General features: G+C 45.5%; 1 protein-coding gene across 4 annotated transcripts in view; it reads right to left on the bottom strand.

The window, feature by feature from the left end:
• UGGT1 (UDP-glucose glycoprotein glucosyltransferase 1) overlaps positions 1 to 22,984 on the bottom strand; it is a 119,021-nt gene extending 96,037 nt beyond the window's left edge. For 2 of the 4 annotated variants that reach the window (XM_040427582.1, XM_040427585.1), the window contains exons 1-8: positions 22,901 to 22,984; positions 20,280 to 20,408; positions 18,128 to 18,201; positions 16,386 to 16,516; positions 14,004 to 14,116; positions 7,640 to 7,814; positions 3,428 to 3,524; positions 2,457 to 2,529 (exon numbers count right to left, since the gene is read on the bottom strand). In XM_040427582.1, the coding sequence (XP_040283516.1) occupies positions 2,457 to 2,529; positions 3,428 to 3,524; positions 7,640 to 7,814; positions 14,004 to 14,116; positions 16,386 to 16,516; positions 18,128 to 18,201; positions 20,280 to 20,404 (788 nt within the window). In that variant the 5' untranslated portion in view covers positions 20,405 to 20,408; positions 22,901 to 22,984. The remainder of the gene's footprint in view (positions 1 to 2,456; positions 2,530 to 3,427; positions 3,525 to 7,639; positions 7,815 to 14,003; positions 14,117 to 16,385; positions 16,517 to 18,127; positions 18,202 to 20,279; positions 20,409 to 22,900) is intronic. The other 2 variants (XM_040427583.1, XM_040427584.1) reach the window with 2 other exon arrangements.
• Between the last annotated feature and the right edge of the window lie 1,198 nt (positions 22,985 to 24,182).

The raw sequence follows: 24,182 nt of genomic DNA, 5'->3' as shown, positions 1-24,182 counted from the left end.
AATAAGGATAATGCTACAGACTGTACAGCACCCCAAGGAAGAGCAAATACACCCACTATGGAAGGGGGCAATGCTACTGGAAGTATAGGATTCAGGGGTAGTGCCAATACTCCGCCTGTGGAAGGCAGGTAATGGTACTGGATGTACAGCATCCCGTGGTATTGCTAATACTCCGCCTATGAAAAGGAGAGTAAATGTTACATGCTGTACAGTATCCAGTGGTGATGTAAACACTCCTCCTATGGAAAGAGGGCAATGCTACCGGACCTATAGGATCCCATGGGAAGTGCAAATAACCGGCCTATGAAAAGAGAGTAATGATATTGAATGAATAGGATCCAGTGGTAGTGCAAATACCCCGCCTATGGAAGGAGGGTAATGCTACGGCCTGTACAGTATCCAGTGGTAGTGCAAGTACTCTGCCTATGGAAGGAGGGTAATGCTACAGGGGGTACAGCATCCAGTGCAAGTGCAATTAATCTGCCTATGGAAGGGGGTAATGCCACAGGATGAAAGTATCCAATGGAATTGTAATTAATCCGCCTATGGAAGGAGGCAATGCTACCGGACGGACAGGGTCCAGTGTTAAATGCCCCAATACTGGTAGTTTAACTACTCCGCTTATGAAGGGAGGGCAATGCTACAGGACGTATGCAAGCACACCGCCTATCCAATGCAGCACTAGCCCCACTGTAGTGCTATAGGGCGATGGGAACTAGGCCCAAAATAGGACCGGAGGTCCAAGGGTTAATTGCTGTTAAAATTACACTGAGCCCCAATCCTATTAACCCTTTCCTGAGTTATACCAAATCACTTTTCCCCCAGCCACAGCGGGCCGCTGGTGGAGCGAAGATATGGGCGCGAAGGTTTTGTGTTCTGAGAGCACAGTCCCCGCCCCCAAACACTCTGGAAAAATGTGGTCTAGTACAGGCGGGACGACCGGAAGCGCTTCCGGCAGGGAGAGCGGTGTAGTGAGGGAGTGGGAGTGTCGAGGGGATCCTGCCCCCCAAACAGAGAGGGCTGGGAACGGGCGTACCGATGCCCAGAGGAGAGCTATGCCTGTAAATGGGTGAGGGGGCTGGGGATGGGAGATGGGACCGAGGGCCGGTGAATCGCGGGCTACAGGAACAGGGCCAAGGTTCTGAAGAAAAAAAATATTTTCCAGTAGGAGACAAGGTGACACTGTTGCTGGTGGGTAACAGAGGATTTGAGATCCACTGTTCCTCCTTGTCTTCCAGAGATGGGGAACGAGCGGCGGGCTTGAGGACCCACTGGTCTCCCCCTTCAAGTGTGGGGAAAACAGGTGGTTAGAGCCCACCTGTAGCCCGGACCTAAAAAATAAAAAAGGAAAAAGAAAAAAGCTTTGGCAGACCAGCAGGAAAACATATCTGCCTCCTACGGACACTAAGCTAAAACTGATTAGCTCAGTGTTTGCAGGGAGGGGTATAGCTGAGAGGAGGAGCTAACACTTTTTTGCTTAGTGCCGCCTCCTAGTGGCAACAGCTATACCCATGGTCTTCTGTGTCCCCCAATGATACGAGCGAGAAAATCCAAAAGGGTGCTACTGGAGCATGTCAAGCTCTGTACAGAAAAAAAGGCTTCATATTTTTTTTAATAAAGACTAATTCAAAACATTATTTTTAGCTCAAAATGCAATAACAAAAAAAATTGCCCCCAAAGGTGTACCTAGCCTTTAAAGTAAAGGCCAAATGCGAGAAACTCTGCAGAATACATTAGGCAGTCACACCATAATTAAGCTGGATTTATAGTGGTTGACTTCTACATCACTACACTGGGACCCCTGAGACTTTTTCCTAAGCTAATTGGATATTACTGACCTCTAGTAGGAAACCAGTAATTAGATATAGAAAACCAATAACCAAAACATCAGGCTGATATAAGCTCGTAGAGTGCAGGGCACAGGTGAAGGCACCAACATAAACCCACAATAAAAGCAGAAACTACTCCTGGAAGACATTTTGGATTTACAGTTCATCAAGTTTTTCAAGGACTTTCTTTTCCGCTCAAAAATCATGTCCTGAGCGGACACCAAACGAACCCCATTATAATCTATGGGGTCTTTAGGCTCCGTTACGCTCAGTTAGGTCGCAGTTATCTACAGAATCCGTCCTTTCCGTTCTCCTGCTCCTCAACGGAGCCGGAGAACGGAAAGGAGAAACGGTGATGTGAAAGGAGCCTTATTGTTGGGTCATAGGTGCGGGAGGAGTTTTGGCCTATTCCAGTTGAAAAAGGCTGGGACTGTCGAAACACATCCTGTTCCATGTGTACTATGCCATGATATAATAAAAGAACAGCAGCCAGCATTTTCTGTACTATTATACTAGTCAGGACCGCGTCCCGCACTTGAGCTTTGGGAGGAGACTACACGTGTGAGACCCACAGATAAATATATATCATACTGCAGATGTTCCCTAGAACGAAAAAAAAAAGTCTACCTGAGTTTTCCAAAGAGAAAGCCTTGAACCTCGTCCACTGGGTCATTGTCCACGGTGGCATTCACATTGTTACCTGGAATACAGAGTAAATGCAGAAATGGGCACGCTGTAATGATGATGATCAGCCACATATCAACTAACATAACAGGTGCTTATGTCCATATACAAGTAAATGAAAAATGACTACGCAAAATATCCTTTTATGCTTCCTTGAAGGAATTTTATGTAGTAATGGTGTCCAGCTCTCAGGTGGAAGGTCATCTGATCCACTCAGGACGGATCGGGGATGTGTTCACACCCTTCGAACATGCAGAAAAAAAAAAAGTCTATTTCTTCATATCAAAATATTAAAAAACAATATCCCTCCTTTGAAAAATATGACGCGTTTCGATCAATTCAGGCATTGGTCATACTAATTTTAAAAGGAGGGATAGTGTTTTTTAATATTTTGATATGAAGAAATAAAGACTTTGTGGATTTTACTCGCTGGATCAAACTCTTTTTTTCTCCTTGGAGGAACACCTCAACCCGGTAAGGACAGGTTACACACAATGAACCATTGTTACTACAGAAAGCTCTATGTCAAAGTATTACGCAGTCCATTATAGGCATGCATTGATTTTTACAAAAGGTAGAGAAGAGAGCTGACCATGATGTCCAAAATGGATGCTCTGTACCAACCAAGCCCTGAAAGACCTCTTGCAGCCACTCTCATCCTCCCCTTCGCTGCAGCAGTGATATCCCATGTACTCCAGACAGTCAATTGGCCTGAACAGCGCACAGCACAAGATCACTAAGGCCAGTGATCGGCTGCCGCGGTCATGTGGAGTATATGAGCACATCATCGCTGCAGCCAAACAAGGTAAGTGCAGCCGGGAAGCGGCGCAGGGGAAATAAGTCGGAATTTCCTAATGGGGATCTATATGGAACTTGCCTACTTTAAACAGGATCGTGTCAGGCTTCACGGTTACCTTTCACTTGTGTGTCGTCCTTTGCTTTATATTCTGTACTTTTAATGGCCAATTCCACTCCATAGCCTGAGAGGAATACCTTTTCTGCTCTTGGATTCTAGGGAAACAAATTGCAGAATTATACGTTAGACACAAGCAGAAATGTTCCCCGTCTTCTGAACCATCAAAAGTTCAAAGTTAATATCTAATAAAAATTATTAATTTCGGCATTGGGTGGATAGTACTCATTGGGCGAAGTCTAGTCTGGTGGCACTAAAACACAAAGATTACGTGAAGGGAGTGAAAAATCGAGCCCAGGGGAGGAAATGTAAATTTATGGTTAGGCGCAATGACTGCAGCAAGATGCGCCTAATTTATGATAAGGCCTGCACCTAGTCATAAATTAGGCGAATCCTCCGGAAGCACAGGGAATATCAAGTTCGGCGCAGAAAGGGCCAGTCTTGATAGATTTTCCTCTAAGGGTACTTTCACATTAGCGGCAGGGGAGTCCGGCAGGCTGTTTCGGCGGGTGAACAGCCTGTCGGATCCATCCTGCCACTAGTTCACGTGTGCCCCCGGACTGCTGCTCTGTCCCCATTGACTATAATGGGGGCGGGGGCGGAGTTCCGGCGGCAGCACGGCAGCGCATGGCGAGAGGCAGCCGGACTAAAAGTACGACATGCAGTACTTTTAGTCCGGCTGCCTCTCGCCGGAACGCCGCCCCCGCCCCTATTATAGTCAATGGGATCGGAGCGGCAGTCCGGGGGCACACATGAACTAGAACCTTATAGCACCTCCGTCCTAATTGTGTCTGTAGTCCCCTGATGATGCTGCTGGTGCAGGAAAACGTGGCGGGCGGGCAGTAGCTTATCAATTGCTATTTTAATAGCACCGTGTCCTACTGTTGCTCCGGAGCCTAGCTGTATGAATATGTGAGATAGAGACAGCTAGTGAGGCAAACAAGTAGTAGCCTCTAACCTACTGAATAATATTTCGTTTTTTTTTTTGGTTTTCGTTTAATTTAATACAATAAAATAAAGGTTATGTTTTAAAGGGCCTAATCGTCTGGTGGCAGTTCAGCGAAATTCTACTATGGCTATGCCCATAATGTAACTACTAGTCAATAAATGCTGAGTCTATCAATTATTACTCCTGATCATGATGAAAGATTGCTAATCAATAGTATTTAACACCATCCTATACAGAATAGATAATCAGGAAATCAATTGACTAGAATCTAAGGGATGTATTACATTGCCTGATCTTCGGGGTAATGTGAATGTCGATGAATGATAATCATCCATCGGCGCTCGTTTGCACTAGCCTGATTACAGGGGCCGATGCAGACTTTGAATGAGAGGGGAACGATTGCTCCGACAGTCATCCTCCCTCCTTTACTATAGATGATCAGCAGCAGATCTTTGATTACACAGGGAGATGTTCTGCCGATAATCAAGTATCTTTCATGCTGACAAAAGATGCCAGTCAGTCAGTGAACGAGCTGTTCGATTATAGGGAACGAGTGTTCATATCCCCGACAACTGGGCCATAATAGTGCTGTCAGGGCCTCTGTTGTGTGCGCCGTGACACGGTTGCCTGAGGCAACATGTAGTTGTTGTATGTAGGTGCATGTAGGTGGCTCCTAATTTCGCATGGGTCCTTCCCTGTCTGGTGCTGGAGGGGTTAAGTTGTGTTGTGAGCTTGAGGTCAGTGGCCCTTCAGCCTTTGTGAGAGCTGGAGTGCTGCTCCTTTTCTGGATATACCATCTGTCCAGTGGGAGGGCCTCCTAGCTAGACATCAATGTCTCACCTATGTTCCCATTGTCTTTACCTTCCCTTGTATCTATGTTTGGTGTGGGTTATGTGCGGGGTCTGTTGTATGTCTAGTTGTCATTACATGTCTGGCATGTGGTGTCTGTCTTCCAGCAGGTTTGCTAGACATTTTACCTGTGAGTCGCATAATCTCCGGAAGGGGGTGTCAGGGTTCCCCGGAGGGGGAATCACAAATCGGTGAGCAGCTCTGCCTGGGACCCCCATGCTTCCCGTTTGCATGGGGGTCCGGTCGTCGTTGGGGCCGCGGAAGGTAAGTGCATGTTGTTCCTGGGCTCTTACCTGCCAATCCAGTCGGTGTTTACTGGTTGTCCTTTTCCTTGTAGCTAGGTCGGTGGAGACTCCTGTTCATCCGCGTCTGGGATGAACAGTTTGTCTCCTGCTCCTAACCTCATTGCAGGGATCTTCAGGTGACTCAGGGTCCGAGGTTCCTGTGTATGAGCCCACCTACCATCTGGGTCTGCTCATACGGTTAGGAGTCAGGGCCAGGATTAGGGCGGCATTAGGAGGTGACCTTCTCCCTTTTCCTCGTGTCCAGGCCTAGCTGCTTCCCCGTTCTCCTCACTTTACGGTGGGGAGTTTCCCCCCCACTCCCCACCGTGACAGGTGCAGTCTAATAGGGCCTGAACGTGTTGAGGCTTTATCTTAGGGATTAGTAGGGATTTCCATTGTTCTACTCCGTTCTAGAAGCAGAACAATGTAAATAACAAAAGCACCAGTTCCGTGTTATCATGCACAGACAGGGCCCAGTGGGTTTCCATCAAGGAGCCCAGTAATTTACTGGACAATATGGCTCGGCATGCTGCGCTGTTGTGATCAGATCTGTGATGAAGGACTCCGATGGAGATGGGGACAGAGCTTCACTGGGAGGACAACTAATCCCTGTGTTTTATTTCAAGAAAATAAGTACAGATTACATCCAGTTCCAGCACATGTACCATCTTTATATGAACAGGATGTTACAATCACATGGGAACAATGGGAGAGATTTACTAATCCTGCAGATTGTGCAATCTTAGAACCTATAGATCTGCACCTGATTTATCACAGGGGCTGAGGATAAAGGGGGAACAGGGAGAGACACTTTTGCCTAACTTTACACCAACTATTGGTTGGCTTACTTTGATAAAAAAAATAAAAAAAATACGGAAGGATTGTGGCAAAATGTTGTCACTAAAAGTAGCAAATTATGCCATGCTTTCTTCCCCACAATGCCAAGGCTTGTTTTCTAGTAAACCCCAACCCTTCGTCAAGCTAGGAAGAAACAGATGAGCCAAATTTACGGCCGTGTCTAGGTGCACTGATATAAGTAGACGTCGTAGTAGTCTTTCACCGGAATCAGCCTGGATCAGTTTTGCTGAAGTATATAACAGTAGTACCACACATAAGCTAGACAGACCAGGGGTCAGAAACCTTCGGCACTCCAGCTGTGGTGAAACTACAATTCCCAGCATGCTCCATTCATTTCTATGAGAGTTCGGATAAGAGCAGAGCAAGTATGAATGCTGGGAGTTGTAGTTTCACAACAGCTGAAGTGCCGGATGTTGCCTACCCCTGAGCTAGCCAATGGCTGTGGAAGCATAGAATCTGGTAGCAGATGAACAACAGTCAAACAATAAAATGCAGTGGATGGGATCTAATGAAAAATTCACATTTACAATCAACACAATTGAGGCTGGGTTCAGATCACGTTTTTCCCATCCGTTTAACGTATACAAAACAAGGCATATGGTAAAAGGATGCCTCAGATGCCATACAGTAGCATCCATTCACCATAGAGTTCCATTGTAAAAAAAAAAAAAAAAACATACTTTTTTTTTTTACTGGACTGTGCAAGATACAAGAACGTGCTGTGCTACGTTTTTGTATCCTTTTTTTTTTCTAACATGTACGTCAAACTGAGACATAAAACATGATGTGAACTCACCGTAAAAAAGACGTTTTGGAATATTAATGAAAAGCTTTAAAGAGGACCTATCACCAAAAAATGCAATGCAATCTGAAAGCACCGTATTATAGAGCAGGAGAAGCTGAGCAGATTTATATGTATTTCTGTGAGAAAAGGTTCAGTAAAACTTGTAACTTTTACATTTACATCAGCATTGCTGTGAGCAGCTATCGGTCCAGGAGGAGGGGTCATCAGTGGCTGACACACAATGCTATCAATCACTGGTAACCCCTCCCACCTGTACCGATAGCTGTCCACAGGAGGTGGAAAAAGCAGAGATCTAAATGTGTAAATTACCAGTTTTACTGAATCGTTTCCCACAAAACTATATATCAATCTGCTCGGCTTCTCCTGCTCTATAACATGGTGCTGTCAGATTGCACTGCATTTTTTGGGGACAGGTCCTCATTAATATGGAAATAAGTCAGTAAGATTGAAGAGCACAAAGATCCTTACCGCCACATAGTGCCGTAGTACATATACGATCGCGCCAGCTCTGGCCTTTTCTGACAGATGTTGGTGGGACCTTGAAAACTCTTTGGTGCCAATTTCTCCGTATAGTATGACGACCGGACTGTCAGGGGATGCTCCTGGATACTGGTGATCTCCCTTAAACAGGAAAGGCTTCGGCCTGTCCAAACCACAATACGTATTATGTCAATCACAGGGTATTCTTATTTATTCAAGACTAACAGAAGGGAAATTAAAGCTGTTCTCAGGGGCTTTGATATTAATGGCACATCCTTAGGATTGGCCCCCTATATCCGATCGGTAAGGGTCTGACTCCCTGCACCCCCACCAATCCGCTGTCTGAAGGGGCCGAGGCGCTCAGGAAAGCACTGCATCTTCTCCATTGTATACCAGGCACAATGACGTACATTCTGCAGAAGTGGTGCCTGCTACTACTTACTGCAACACTTGCAATTCAAGTGAATGGAGTTACGCGTACTGCAGAATGAATGGCACAATGCCTGTAATGAAGAGGCTGCAACCCCTTCAACCAGCCGACTGTTGGGGGTGCTGAGAGTCAGACCCCCCCAAACTGAGATCAATGGCTAACACAATATTAAAGTCCTAGATCACCAGGAAGTTAATGGTAAACCAGTCACATTGCCCCATAGAGCTAGCTCAGCTGAATGTAAAGAGACCTTTCATTATGTGATCTATTGCTTCATTCTGGAGAAAAAAGTACTTTTAATCCATTTTTAAATGAGCAGTTAAGTGCACTGAGGGCGGGCCCAAGCCACTATGTGCACCCTTGCCCCTCCTGCTTTCTTTTGCAGCTGTGTGAAATCAAAATGGAAAAAAAATGGATCCGTCACTAAATACATTGAAAGTCGATGGGTGCTGGATCCGTTTTTCTAGGTTCCATAAAAAATTGATCCGTCACCATTGATCTACATTGCTTTCAGTGCCAGATCCGTTTTTTTGACCGGACACAAAACCGCAGCTTGCAGTCACAAAACATTATGCTGCTGGAACAGAAGACATCCTTCTGCGGGAGGACATAACGGAAACATTTTGTTCCGGTATTGAGATCCTCTGCCTGATCTCAATACCGGAAAACAACCACGCAAGTGTGAAAGTAGTCTTAAAGAGGGGTGGAGATAACCGGTTACCAGATTCACCTTATGCCACGTAGCTTCTGAGGATGTCACTGTGCAGGGACCAGGGCCCTACATGTCACTGCTACCTTATTTTTTAATTACATATTTTATTTTATGTTTCTTTCTTATACATAATTCTTTTAACTTGTGCTCCAAACAGCTAAGATTTTTTTGGTGATTATTATTAAATTTTCCATGTCTACATTTTTTAAAGTTTAGCCCTAGTCTAAATATGGTCTTACCTTATAGGGCGGCCCCCACTGATGCCATGGCACTTTTTTTCCCCAATGACCCCGCCCCCCCCCTTCGTCCGCTGTTGGCCCCGTTGATTTTGGCGCCTTATATTATAATGAGCTGACTCGGTAATACTAGGCGGAGACTCAGTTTCACTGGGGGCGGTTCTCTTCTCCCTGGCTGTGAGCACATCCAATCAGAGAGCACCGCTCTTAGCCAGGAAGAATGAGCTCCTCTGTTGCTAAGCGCGGTGCGCTCTGATTGGAAGCGCTTACAGCCACGGAGAAGAGAACCGCCCCCAGCGAAACTGCGAGTCTCCGCCTAGTATGACCGAAGTCGGCTCATTATAATATAAGGCGCCGAAATCAACGGGGCCAACAGCGCACAAAAGGGGAGGGGGGTTTGGGAAAAAGAAAAGTGCCATGGCATCAGTGGGGGCCGCCCTATACGGTAAGACCATAATTAGACTAGGGCTAAACTGGATGAAAGGTCCTCTTTAAAATCCTGCTGTTTTCACACTGGCCACTAGGCGTAACGATATGTCAAAACGTCCTGTTCCTATAGAGCCGCCACATGGGCCATCGACACAATAGACTGGAGCTGCCCCGATTGACTTCTATGGGAGAGTGACCTGTGCAGAGGTCAGGAGGGAGAAGATAAGCTGTGGTATCACCTATTGTGAATGGTGGATCCTGTGTCATCTACATATAAGTTGTATCTGTCACTGTAATTCTGCCTGTGATCATAATTCGATGTCTACTGTAAAATTACCTATACAGGACAGACAGTGTAGGATTTTAGCTTTTTTTCCCAAATAAAGTAACATGGAAAATGAAAACACAAATCATTCTAAAAAATATGTTTAACAAAAAAAACGTAATTTACTGATAATTTTTGGAAGACACATTCCCTTTCAAAACATGTTGCAGTAGAATAAGACCAATTAGAGATTCATTAGAAAGGCAGATCTCAGACAATATCAGATAAAAGCATATCTCCGCATGACATTTGATACAAGTAACTGGAAATCTGCTTCAACAGACTTACTGTGACCTAGTTTCAACCTTAATAATCTAAATGCATTCAGAAGATGATTCACTAACGGACAAAAGATATCTCCCGTGAGAGTGCATCAATTTACTCATTAAAAATATTAAAAACCACTATTGACATAGAAGACGCTTCTTCCTAATGTACAGACATTATATCAGCATTTTTCTATTTCACCATGGGCTATGTGCTGCATTGCTGTACGTTTTCACTGAATATTATGGTGCTACGTCAATAAATAAGAACAGAACAATAGGGAACCAATCTCGGCATTGTAGGCTCTGTAACAGGATCAACCCTATTAAACTAGATATACTGCCCAGTAGGGCGCACCATGCCAATTGAAACGATACCTTTCTTTTGTTTGTATGCTAAACAGCTGCAGAGATATCTGTGTTTTAATTCATATGCAAATGAGCAATTGGAGCACCAGGAGGTGGGGCTGAATCCTTTAAGCATTGCCTTGTAACATCCCCTGTGCTCTGCACACTCCCCTTCCCCTTGATTGACAGGGCTAGACAATCATGAGAGCAGAGCTGTGTTCTAGCATCTACATATCATATACACTATGTACTATAGCTTCACCACACTGCTCAGAAAGCTAATCTACATATTACTGCTTTATCCACAAGCACAATATATGATTATAAAGACACCAGTAATGTGTGTTCGCTTACTGTAGGGTAATGCTATAGATTAATGGTAAACATTTGGTTTTGCGTGTAGAGATCCCAGGTTTGATTCTTGGGAGAGACTATAAGGTTTTTTTCTTCAACTTTTAACCTTAATAAAAGTCTATATTCTTATCATATTGAGAATAATGGAGGTCATTTATTAAGTTGAAATACAGCTAGGTGCCCCGCAATCTGCGACTTCTCCCCCAGGTCCAAATAAGTGGGCGTGACATGGGCGGGGAAGGGGCGGCAGGCCCATCTCATTTACCATTTATTACATCTGTTTCAGGCGTAGAGAAGGGACTAAATGTAAGACAGCTCGGAAGCGGTCTTACCTTTAGAACTGGCAGAGGATCTGCCGAAGTTATGAAGAAGCCGCCAGCTTAGGGGTTTATTAAGACCGGCATCTAAAGAGGTGGTCTTAATAAATGTGCCGAATGTTTTTTAGAAAGCTAATATTAGTGGTTTATAATCATATATTGTCTGTGCATAAACCAGTAATCTGTTTCAGGTACGACTAAATCGAGTAATTCAAGGATTCGTTTGTGTCACGTGACCAGGGAGCGGGAGTGAAACGCTTGCTATTACTTCGTGGTCTCCCGCTGCGCTCGGAATACTCACCTTTCCAGCAGAAGGCCTCCGGACACTCCACAGCACGTCCATGGTCCCGCACTGCACTGACCGTGACCTGACGCGCTGTGTGATGTCAGGCGCAGAGCAGCACGGAACGATGGAGTGTCGGCGACGCCCCTGCAGGAAAGGTAAGTTGGTGCGACTAAAGCCGGGCGCCTGGCGTGCACAGCATCATAGCAACCAATGACCCTGTGCACTCCGGGTGTCAGGAGGAGTAGGAGGGGAGAGCTGATGGCACTGGGGTGGAGGAGAGCTGATGGCACTGTGGTGGAGGAGAGCTGATGGCACTGGGGTGGGGGAGAGCTGATGGCACTGGGGTGGGGGAGAGCTGATGGCACTGGGGTGGGGGAGAGCTGATGAGCACCGGGGGAAACTGATGCACTTGGGCTGATCGCACAGGGGGGAACGAGACTTATGGTAGGGGGTCTGATGAGTTTTTATAAAGGAAAACAGTCTATTAATTCATTTTTTTCTTATTAGAGTACTCGATTAATTGTAAAAAATAAATCGATCGAATACTCGATTTCTAAAATAATAGTTTACTTCAGCCCTAGTTTCAGGTTTCTAAGAAAAAAAAAAAACACTAGTCTCAATATAGTAAGGCCTTTTTATTATTACTATTATTACATAATTATTTATTATAATATAGCCTTTTATTATATGTTAAATAAAAGAGAAAATAAATGAAAGGAAAAAAAGTTTATTTTAGGCTACTTTCACACTGTCGTTTTGGCTTTCCGTTTCTGAGATCCGTTCAGGGCTCTCACAAGCGGCTTAAAACGGATCAGTTTTGCCCTAATGCATTCTGAATGGATAAGGATCCGCTCAGAATGCATCAGTTTGCCTCCGATCCGTCTCCATTCCGCTTTGGAGGCGGACACCAAAACACTGCTTGCAGAAACTGAACCAAACGGATCCGTCCTGACACACAATGTAAGTCAATGGGGACAGATCCATTTTCACTGACACAATCTGGCACAATAGAAAACGGATCCGTCCTCTATTGACTTTCAATGGTGTTCAAGACAGATCCGTCTTGGCTATGTTAAAGATAATACAAACAGATCCGTTCTGAACGGATGCAGACGGTTGTATTATCAGTAACAGTACCGTCCATGACGGATCCACACAAAACGCGAGTGTGAAAGTAGCCTAAGTCCGTCCTGGCACTTGAACTTAGGCCTCTTTCACACAGGCGAGATTTCCGCGCGGGTGCAATGCGTGAGGTGAACGCATTGCACCCGCACTGAATCAGGACCCATTCATTTCTATGGGGCTGTGCACATGAGCGGTGATTTTCACGCATCACTTGTGCGTTGCGTGAAAATCGCAGCATGCTCTATTTTGTGCGTTTTTCACGCAATGCAGGCCCCATAGAAGTGATTGGGGCTGCGTGAAAATCGCAAGCATCCGCAAGCATTTTCACGCATGGTTGCTAGGAGACGATCGGGATGGGGACCCGATCATTATTATTTTCCCTTATAACATGGTTATAGTTAAGTAAAATAGTGATGGTGGGGTTAAAAAAAAATAAAAATAAAAATTTACTCCCCTAAATCCACTTGTTCGCGCAGCCGGCATCTCTACTTTCTTCTTCTTTGAGGAAAAGGACCTGTGGTGACGTCACTGTGCTCATCACATGGTCCATCACATGATCCATCACGTGTAAAATCTACACAACACCTAACCCAAACTTCTATGAAGAAGTCTGGGTTTGGGTACTAAACATGCCGATTTTTCTCACGCGCGTGCAAAACGCATTAAAATGTTTGGCACTCACGCAGAAAAATTGTGCATTTTCCCGCGACGCACCCGCATCTTATTCGGCCCAAATCCGTGACGCCCATGTGAAAAAGAGGCCCTAGGATTTTCTACATGCATGACATCCCACTTACCATTAAGCTATAGCATTACCACATAGAGATGCATGTTTTTTTCTTGCTTATAAGATAACACACATTACTGGAGTCTGTATAATCATATATTGTGTGGGAATAAAAGCAGTAATATGTAGATTAGTTTTCTGAGCAGATCTCAGTGTGGTGAAGCTATAGTACATAGTGTATATGATATGTAGATGCTAGGACACAGCTCTGCCCTACGCATGTCTAGCCCTGTCAATCAAAGGGAGGGGGGAGTACACAGAATACAGGGGGTGTTACGGAGCAGTGCTCAATGGATTCAGCCCCCCTTCTGGTGCTCCAATAGATATTTTGCATATAAATAAAACGCAGATATGCAGTTGTTTGCATACAGACAAATGAAAGGTACAGTTGTAATCAGCATGATGAGCCCTACTGGGCAGTATGTCTAGTTTAATAGGGTTGATTCTGGCGACAGAGGCTCTTTAAAAGGGGTTGTCCAGGATTTGTATATTGATGGCCTATTCTCAGGATAAGCCATCAATATCAGAACAGTGGGGTCTGACACCCTATACTCTCATGGAACTACACAGCTCCATCCATTATGTAGTGCACTGCTCTCATTCACTTTAATGGCAGAAAAATGGACGGATCCGTGTGGTTCCAGCATCTATTTAGAGAAGGGGTTGCACTAAACAGACAAACCCCTTTAATTTCATAAAGATCGTCCCCAGAACAAGTCATCAATTTAGACTCATACCTTTCCAGAGCTCCAGTGAGAAGTGATGGTAACTTGTCAAGATCACAGGTCTTCTCCCCATGAACCACTATAAAAGCTGTGCAGCCTGCAGGGGGCGACTCATCTGATGCGATCTGAAATCAAAGGTTATTTGGTATAGGTATCTAACCATAAAAAAGAGAGATCTGAACTTGCACATTTCCGGTCTACTCCTGTCACTCTTAACTGAAAAGTAGGACAAAGGCAAGGACTTTATACACTGCTCAAAAAAATAAAGGGAACACAAAAATAACACATCCTAGATCTGAATTAATAAAATATTCTTCTGAAATACTTTGTTCTTTACATAGTTGAATGTGCTGACAACAAAATCACACAAAAAAAAAAAAATGGAAATCAAATTTTTTAACCCATGGAGGTCTGGATTTGGAGTCACCCTCAAAATTAAAGTGGAAAAACACACTACAGGCTGATCCAACTTTGATGTAATGTCCTTAAAGAGGACCTTTCACCTGAAAATGAAAGTTATAAAAGATATAGCCTTACTTACATGCCCCCGGTATTGCTTATTCAGTCATTCATTTTTCAATCAGTGCCCCCGTTTGTCCGCGCTGCCCCCCGGAATATTTGCCGCCTTGTATGCTAATGAGCCATTCGGCTCAACTGGGCGGGCCTTCAAAAGTTTTCCTGGGCGTGTCATTCTTCTCCCTGGCACGGAGTGCATCCAATCAGCGCGCTCCGCTCTTAGCCAGGGAGAAGACGCTCCAGTTCTCGCGAGATGGCGCCGACTCCGGATGGATGAAATCGCTCCAGTTCTCACAAATCTTTCATTTTCAGGTGAAAGGTCCTCTTTAAAACAAGTCAAAATGAGGCTCAGTAGTGTGTGTGGCCTCCACGTGCCTGTATGACCTCCCTACAACGCCTGTGCATGCTCCTGATGAGGTGGCGGTCGGTCTCCTGAGGGATCTCCTCCCAGACTTGGACTAAAGCATCTGCCAACTCCTGGACAGTCTGTGGTGCAACGTGATGTTGGTGGATAGAGCGAGACGTGATGTCCCAGATGTGCTCAATTGGATTCAGGCCTGGGGAACAGGTGGGCCAGTCCATAGCATCAATGCCTTCGTCTTGCAGGAACTGCTGACACACTCCAGCCACATGAGGTCTAGCATTGTCTTGCATTAGGAGGAACCCAGGGCCAACCGCACCAGCATATGGTCTCACAAGGGGTGAGGATCTCATCTCGGTACCTAATGGCAGTCAGGCTACCTCTGGCGAGCACATGGAGGGCTGTGCGGCCCTCCAAAGAAATGCCACCCCACACCATTACTGACCCAATGCCAAACCAGTCATGCTGGAGGATGTTGCAGGCAGCAGAACGTTTTCCACGGCGTCTCCAGACTCTGTCACGTCTGTCACATGTGCTCAGTGTGAACCTGCTTTCATCTGTGAAGAGCACAGGGCGCCAGTGGCAAATTTGCCAATCTTGGTGTTTTCTGGCAAATGCCAAACGTCCTGCACGGTGTTGGGCTGTAAGCACAACCCCCACCTGTGGACGTCGGGCCCTCATATCACCCTCATGGAGTCTGTTTCTGACCGTTTGAGCAGACACATGCACATTTGTGGCCTGCTGGAGGTCATTTTGCAGGGCTCTGGCAGTGCTCCTCCTGTTCCTCCTTGCACAAAGGCGGAGGTAGCGGTCCTGCTGCTGGGTTGTTGGCCTCCTCCACGTCTCCTGATGTACTGGCCTGTCTCCTGGTAGCGCCTCCATGCTCTGGACACTACGCTGACAGACACAGCAAACCTTCTTGCCACAGCTCGCATTGATGTGCCATCCTGGATAAGCTGCACTACCTGAGCCACTTGTGTGGCTTGTAGACTCCGTCTCATGCTACCACTAGAGTGAAAGCACCGCCAGCATTCAAAAGTGACCAAAACATCAGCCAGGAAGCATAGGAACTGAGAAGTGATCGATGGTCACCACCTGCAGAACCACTCCTTTATTGGGGGTGTCTTGCTAATTGCCTATGATTTCCACCTGTTGTCTATCCCATTTGCACAACAGCATGTGAAATTGATTGTCACTCAGTGTTGTTTCCTAAGTGGACAGTTTGATTTCACAGAAGTGTGATTGACTTGGAGTTACATTGTGTTGTTTAAGTGTTTCCTTTATTTTTTTGAGCAGTGTATTACAATGAGCAACGAAAAGCAATGATAATAGCATATAAATGGAAAATTGTTCCGACCATAAACCATGCAAGGCCTTATGTTTTCCACTTCTATAAAGCGCTTTTTTCTATACGATTTTTACCCAGCTTTCCCAGTGTCCTGAATAGTAAAGCTGCATTGTTCTGTAGAGATTGCTGAGCTCCGGTCCCCCTCCATGTGTAAGTCCTGGATACTAACCTGCTGGAAGGTCTGGACGGTGGCTGAGTAAGAGCGGAGAGACAGTGCGAACTTCAACAGGTTCTGCTGGACGGGGGACAGGAGGCGGCCGGCACTTTTCAGCAACAGATTGTATTTGTCAGAATCAGAACCTAACGATAAATGTAAAGGATTAGACATTCTGTGCTGTAATTATACGTGATATCGATAGAGTGAATCTTACACACAAAAATACAATCACAGTAATCTCACATAAGCATCTATAAGGAAAATGCTAAAGAAAGGACAGCACCAAAAAATGGAAAGCCCTCTTACCCAGTGATAACACACGGTTACTGGACCAGCGCCTGGTTTAAAGGGATTGTCCGGGTTCAGAGCTGAACTCGGACATACCCATATTGTCACCCAGGCAGTGTGTTCGGTGACGTCACCGGCTCTGATGGGCGTGCTTTAGCGCTGCCCTAGCCGTTTTACTGGCTAGGCAGCACTGAAGCTTGCCCATCAGTGCCAGTAACGTCACCGGGCTTCCTGGCAGCCCAATGGAGAGCCCGGTTTGTCACCGGAACTCAAGAAAATGCTTTAGCCCTGCGCGATTTAGCGCAGGGCAAAGGAGAGCATCGGAGTATGAACTGCTCCGATGCTCAAGTCAGGGGGGCTGCCTGGGTGAAAATGGAGGTATGTCCAGGTTCAGCTCTGAACCCGGACAACCCCTTTAAGGGGTTCTCCGGGAATTAAGAAAATGAAAATACTTAAATATTACTTTATTATAAATATTTTCCCAAATACCTTGCATCAGTTAGAATGGTTCGGTTTGTCTAGGGAGCAATCATAAGGAGAAATAAAATGGCTGCCGTCCTAATACTACAAAACCTGTCCTAATCACACAGCAGGACAAGTTACTTTATAAGACTGAGCTAAAGATCTGCCTCAGCCTCCTCTCTGCTCCGCTTGTGAGGGATTATGATCCTGAATACAGCTCATAAGATCTTCAGCCTAATCTCTGTAGGAATGGAGTTCATGAGGAGACATGAAGAGGATGGACAAGACAGACTGTGGTAATGTGGGGTTGTGGTAATGGAGACTGCATACAAGAGCTGCTGCTCGTCAGCCACATTCCCACCTCCTCTCTGCACTTCATGTCTCCTCATGATCTCTATTCCCACAGAGGTTCAGCTGAAGAACATATTAAACTGGATTCAGTATCATAATCCCTAACAGGCAGAGCAGAGAGGAGGCTGAGGCCGCTCTTTAGCTCAGAGTTATGAAGTAACTAAGCCCTCCTGTGTGATTAGGACAGGTTTTGTGTGTACTCATAGGACGGCGGCAATTTTATTTCTCCTAATGATTGCTCCCCAGACAAAATGAGCCATGCCATTATAACTAATGAAATGTATTTGGGAATATATTATAAGGTAATATTTAAGTATTTTCAGTAATTTTATTTTCTTAATTCCCAGAGAACACTTTTAAAAAGACGTTATCCTTGTCAAGAATACCTTGTTATAGATCACTACCATTATAACTGCAAATGGCTAAAATGTACAAGCAAGAAGCAGGCTTTTTTCAAATAGCAGCATGAGATAGTAAAAAATAAATAAAAAAGAAGTAGTTCAAGAGGTTCTCCAGGAAGGAAGCCAAACTACATCTCTATTTTCAGATTTTTCCAAAATTTCATGTCAGGATCATTACTGTGGAGTCGGACACAGACTTGCTGGTGGGAAAAGACATCTTTGTCTTCCATATCTAGACTTTAGCATTGCTACCTTGTTCATCCACTTGTTGGTTTTGATCTACAAACGTCCAAAACTTCTCCAGCCCATCTTCTGCCAGAAATTCACTACAAAAGAAAACCCAGGTGAGGGTGACGGACACAAAGACATACATGGTGCAAACTCAAATTTTTGCTCAAAAGATTATATGTGATCACAAGTGTGACTGCACACGGAAAAATAATGTGCATCAGCACCTGAAGGGGGTGTTCACCTGCTCGACTGCCACAGTGCCTGGTCTGAGTCACACCCCCTGTCTCATCATTGGTTGGCAGAGCAGCAGTTGAACCAATGAAGAGAAGGGGGTGTGTCTCAGACTCCAGGCAGACACTGCCGCTAATCTGCAGTATTCTGGTTTTAATGATTATATTTATATATTTAGAGAATGGGAGGTTGAACAATTTTTTTACATACATCAATTTTTAACATTTTCCTTGCAGACCTTTATTATATCCATACAGTAGCCTCTCCCTTTAGGATCCATTCACACGTCCCTGAATGTGTCAGCATCCGTTCCGCAATTCTGTGGAACGGGTGCGGACCCATTCATTCTCTATGGGGCAGGAATGGATGCGGACAGCACACATTGTGCTGTCCGCATTTCCGGAGCGCGCCCCTGATGTTCCGGTCCGCGGCTCAGAAAAAAAATAGAACATGTCCTATTCTTGTCCGCAATTGTCCGAAACAAGAATAGGCAGTTCTATGGGGGGTGCCGGCTGGGTGTATTGCGGATCCGCAATACACTACAGACGTGTGAATGGACCCTAAATAAAAAAAAAAATGGTGGGGCCCATTTTAGGGTACTTTCACTCTAGCGTTAAAGTTTTCCGGTATTGAGTTCCGTCACAGGGGCTCAATACCGGAAAAAACGCTCAAGATTTATCCTAATGCATTCTGAATGGAAAGCAATCCGTTCAGGATGCATCAGGGAGCATCAGTTCAGTCCCTCTTACGGTATTTGTCCGGAGAAAATACTGCAGCACACTGCGGTATTTTCTCCGGACAAAATTCCGGAACACTAGCTGCACTAGTGCTTACTGAATGTCAGGGATCACATGACTAGCGCCATGTTTCAATTAGGCCATGGATACCCTTACACAGGACTGATACATCGGCTGTACCATTCTACTGCATATAGGGTTCAGCCGTCTGATATTAAAAAAAAAGTATGTATGCAGAATTTTAAATACATGTATATTAGAAAAATGTATACTTTCCTATTATATTAAAAAAAAAATGAATTACAAAATAGGAAGTGAAATATCCCTTTAACTAAAAGAGCAATATGGTTGGTAAGAAAAAAAAATATATAAATTTTTTTTAAAAAAAGTCTCTTCAGCAGGATTTAGGATCCTTCTCAGGCCCATACTGGGTAAAACATGCAACTGTGAAACAGTTTTTGTGGCTAGCCTGTGTTTTTGTAAGGCTAGGTTCACACTAACAGTGGATCCGTTCGGAGCCTCCATCAGCAGGATAGAACAGAATAATATAGTGACAATATAATGGAACCCCAATGTAGGCCAATGGGGTGGGCTCGGCGCTGTTGGGGTCTGCTGTGTGATGGACCTGGCAGTGTCCTTCACCACTGGTGTGAGTCAGTATATGACGTGTATATAGGATATGGTCTGGAGGCAGGAGGTTCTCTAAGGCTTGGCTCCATGAGGAAAGACATTAGACCAGGAAACACAGGAAGCTGCAGATCTAGATTCACCTCCAGACAGCGTCCTTCTCAGTACAGTGCCAATGCTGAGGGTTAGGCCTCTTTCACACGAGCGGATGCCGTGTGGGTAATCCGCTGCGTGAATGAGAGCCAAGCCCTGTCCCGGACAGCATAGACACGGAGCAGTAACATGACTGATAATGCTCCGTGCCTCTCTGTGACCTTTTTACTACAAAATCACAGTGAGATGAAGTAGTCATGTTACTGCTCCGTGTCTCTGCTGTCCGGAACGGGGCCTGGCTCTCTTTCACGCAGCGGATTACCCGCACGGCATCCGCTCGTGTGAAAGAGGCCTTATACTGCACGGCCAGGAGAAACTGACAAGTGTTGTTGTTCTTTTTAAAGGCGAGAACACTTTTTAATAGTCATTTCTATAATGATAGAGCCCACACAAATGTCGATGGTGGCCACCTTTCCAGTTCTTACCTGGCTTCCAGCAGCAGTGATGTAGAAGGCCACTTTGTGGTGAGGGACATGGTGACAGCCTTGGAATCTGCACTCACAATGGAGAAACAGAGGCAAGCGGCCAGGACGAAGGACGCGGCCTCCATATTGCTGCAGGAGAGGATAAAAGACTGTTACCAACAGCAGCTACTGAACCCCGAGATCCGTGGCCAGGGATCAGACTGTACTCCGACCTACCACCGCACAGAGCTCCAGCCCTGGGGGACTTACTACATGGCCGCCCATTCACTTATGTAATACTATATTTTCTGTATAAGGGCTCATGCATGCGGCCGGAGCAGTTTTTGCGCTCCAGAAAACACAGATACCGGCCATGTGCGTCCCACATTTTGAGGAACGGTACGTCCTGCCGTCTAGAGAGCTGTTCTATCCTTGTCCACAAATTGTTCTTTTTTTTTTTTGCAGGACAGCGGAACGGACATATAGATGTGGACAGTACACAGTGTGCTATCTGCAACTTTTGCAGCCCCACATCTGATCCGCAAAAAATTCACTTTTTTTTAGGTATTATTTCCCCCCTATAAAAAAAAAAAGAGTGTGAAAAAACGCTTGTAAAAAATGCCAATAGCCAGAGCATGGCAGGCACACGAAAACCTCACCACAACTGAAAAACCGTAACCTATGATACGTTTGCATGATGTATGCCCGCTCACGTACCGTATGTCTCAGAGAGCATATGATCGTGTGCATGAGCCCTCACTGATTAAACACTGATGTGTGAAAACGGCCTTAGGCTTCATGCACACAAACGTATTTTGTTTCCGTGTCCGTTCCGTTTTTTTGGCTCATTCATCCCGCATCCGTATGTCCGTTCCACAGTACCGCAAAAAAGACGGAACACGTCCTATTCTTATCCGTTATGCGGACAAGTACAGGCATTGTTACAATAGATCCGCAAAAAAAAAATGATGCAATACGGATGCCAAATGGACGTCATCCATATTTTTTGCGGATTCCGTGTTTTGCACATACGGTCGCGTTAATGTAGCCTGAGACACATGCGGTTTTTCTGACAGCTGTTTGAGCCAAAGTGGATCCTGCAGTAAAGAGAAGAATACGTCCGTCCGTTATATTTCCCATTCATTTTGGAATCACTTTGGACTTTGGCTCAAAAAACTGCATCAAAAACGACCTGTGTGATTCCAGGCCGATAACGGGGCCACGTTTTACTGAAGATAATGTACCACGGCTGCTCCGCTGTGTTTCAGCTATGTCTTGTGTGTGCAGACAAGTCCTCGGCAAGGCCTCGAGCACACAACCGTAGCTTTAGTCCATGTCCCATCCATATTTTTTGCCGATTGCACGCGGAACTATTCAGTTCTATGGGTCTATAAAAATGCTGCGTCTGTGCGTCCGCTCTGCGAATAATACCACATGTCCTATTCTTGTCCATTTTGCGGAGAATAGTCATTTGTTGTAGTGTTGGGAGTCCGAAAACTGCGGAATACACACGACCGGTATGCGAGATTTGCAGAACCACATAATGTCTAGGGTGGTCTGCATGAGGTCTAAGGCTGGGGCCATACAGCGACTCTGCCCACGACCAAGGGTGGCTGTGCAGCACTCCAGCCCCAGAATGGCAAAATATCCATGCATCTCCCCAAGGATAGGCTGACCGCCAGTGGCCCAGCCGTGGGAGCCCCCCCATGTTCATCTATTATCCCCCACCAGCCCTTAAACATCGTCATACTGCACAGCGCCCATCAACTACAACCGGCAACCATGAAATACATACAGGTGACCAGAGCTACAGCACCTCCCCACTCTGGATGGACACACGGGGCCCCCAGCACTATGTCACATGGTACAACCCGGACTCTCCAGTAATGCCCCCCCAGTACTGTGTCACATGGTACAACCCAGACTCTCCAGTAATGCCCCCCACCCAAGAAGTGTGTCACGTGGTACAACCCGGACTCTCCAGTAATGCCCCCCCCAGTACTGTGTTACATGGTATAAACTGGACTCTCCCGCAATGCACCCCCTAGCACTGTATTACATGGTATAACCCAGACCATACTTCCCAACTTTTGAAAATCTCAGAGGGACAATATGTGTGGTGCGCATCATGGCAGTTAGTCTTTCATACTAGGCCACGCCTCTAACTCCGCCCAAAGCGTAATTACTGACCCCCATCACAACTGCAGCAGACGGGGGTCAGTTAGGTGATTGTAAGTTCCCGAGACCAGTTTTTTTTATTGCACTTCGATATATTAGCACAGAAATTATCAGATTATAGATAATTTAAGGGCTAAATAATGAAGTCATGGTTTCTACCTAATACGCAGAGAGTTTAGTAAGGAGAGTTTAGTAAGGAGCAATTCAGTTAATTTATTATTATTGCACATTTATGCATTAATTCCCCAGGTCAAAAAGAGGGACATTTATGGATCAAAGAGGGACAGCTGGGGGGTACGACCCAGGCAATGGTCCTTGCATTATTACTGCAGCCACCCTGATCAGGTATACAGTTTGTATACTGACCGCAGCAATGGCAGTGAACCAGTTAACTTATGGCCTGGCCAGTGCCCTCATCATCCTCCCCAGTGCACACATCTGTAAGTCATGAATAACCCACTCACATACTCACGGTTACCGGCTCCACTTCCACTCTGGAAGCGCCCCGCCCCCTCCGAAAGATTACTTCCGCTTCGATGTGCACAGGTGACGTCCTCGGTGTAAACCGGCGGCCATGTTGCTTGTGGGCAGATTCGATTTGTGACCCCCCACGGGCAGACTTCCACACATTTCTCCCTCGGTATACGTAACACGGGCGGTTCTCTGTTGAGAATTATGTTATGTCTGAACCTCCCGAATGTGAAATGTTTGTTGTCTAAGGGGAAATGTTGCCCTTTTTAAAGATGGCGCTGCGCACTGTTTGGGTGACGAGTCTTAGAGAAGGTTGAGTACTAGAGGGAAGAGGTCGCGTTTCCGCTTTGTCTTCACTGTAGTAGACCGGTGACTGTACAGTGTAAATACTGTCTATGGTCTTCAGTAAAATGTCCGCCCTGCTGAGGCCGGTGTATCCGTGCAGTGTGACTTGTGGTCGGAAGGATGCAGTGTGGGGCTGTGTGTGAGGTTCCTGCAGGAAGCACTTTTTATGGCTTTTTGGTTCACTTTTATTATTTAACCCCTTGTGGACTCAGCCTATTTGGCTTTGAGGACGGACTCCATAACTTTTTCTGACTGTATGAAGTCTTCTTATATTTTCTAAATGACACAATTTTGAGATACATATCATTTATCAATTAATTTATTTTATTTTTTTAACAGATAGCATAGCCTTAACATGAAAGCTCCAATGTCAGAGCTGAACCCCCATCTAACCGCCTAGATGCCACGGTTGCTATTGACCGTGGCATGTGAGGAGTGCGCCATCTGGGATTGGAGCGAGCTCCAGTCCCAGCCCATGCAGCGGTATGTTGACCATATTATATTATTGAAGTCTGAAGAGCGGAGGGCTGCTTGCTGTGTTCTATTACCTTGGTAAAAAATTGGTGCTTTGAGTCATCGTGAAACCCGTCTACTTCTAATAGGTTATGGTCCCACAACTTTTTTTTTTTTTAAAATAGTTCTCTTCTCTGGCCCATTAGAAAGGTACATAAAGTAATCTGTAGTGGTGACTGTATTTGTGAGTTATAACCTCCCTTATGATCCTCAGCTGTGTCATGTGACCGGCTCTCTGATCTCCAACTGACACAGGACAGGAAGTCAGTAGTGTTGAGCGAACTTGTGTTTTCAAGTTCGGCGTACAAGGTTCGGCTTATCTAAGAATTCCGTTATTGATTCCCCCGTCACGGACCATAAGTTATGGTCCGTGGTAGTGGAATCCATAACGGTATTCTTAGATAACCTGAACCCGAA

Source organism: Bufo bufo, chromosome 4 (genome assembly GCF_905171765.1).
Source record: "Bufo bufo chromosome 4, aBufBuf1.1, whole genome shotgun sequence".
In the NCBI taxonomy this organism is placed as follows: Eukaryota; Metazoa; Chordata; class Amphibia; order Anura; family Bufonidae; genus Bufo; species Bufo bufo.
This window is presented reverse-complemented; position numbering and strand designations above follow the sequence as displayed.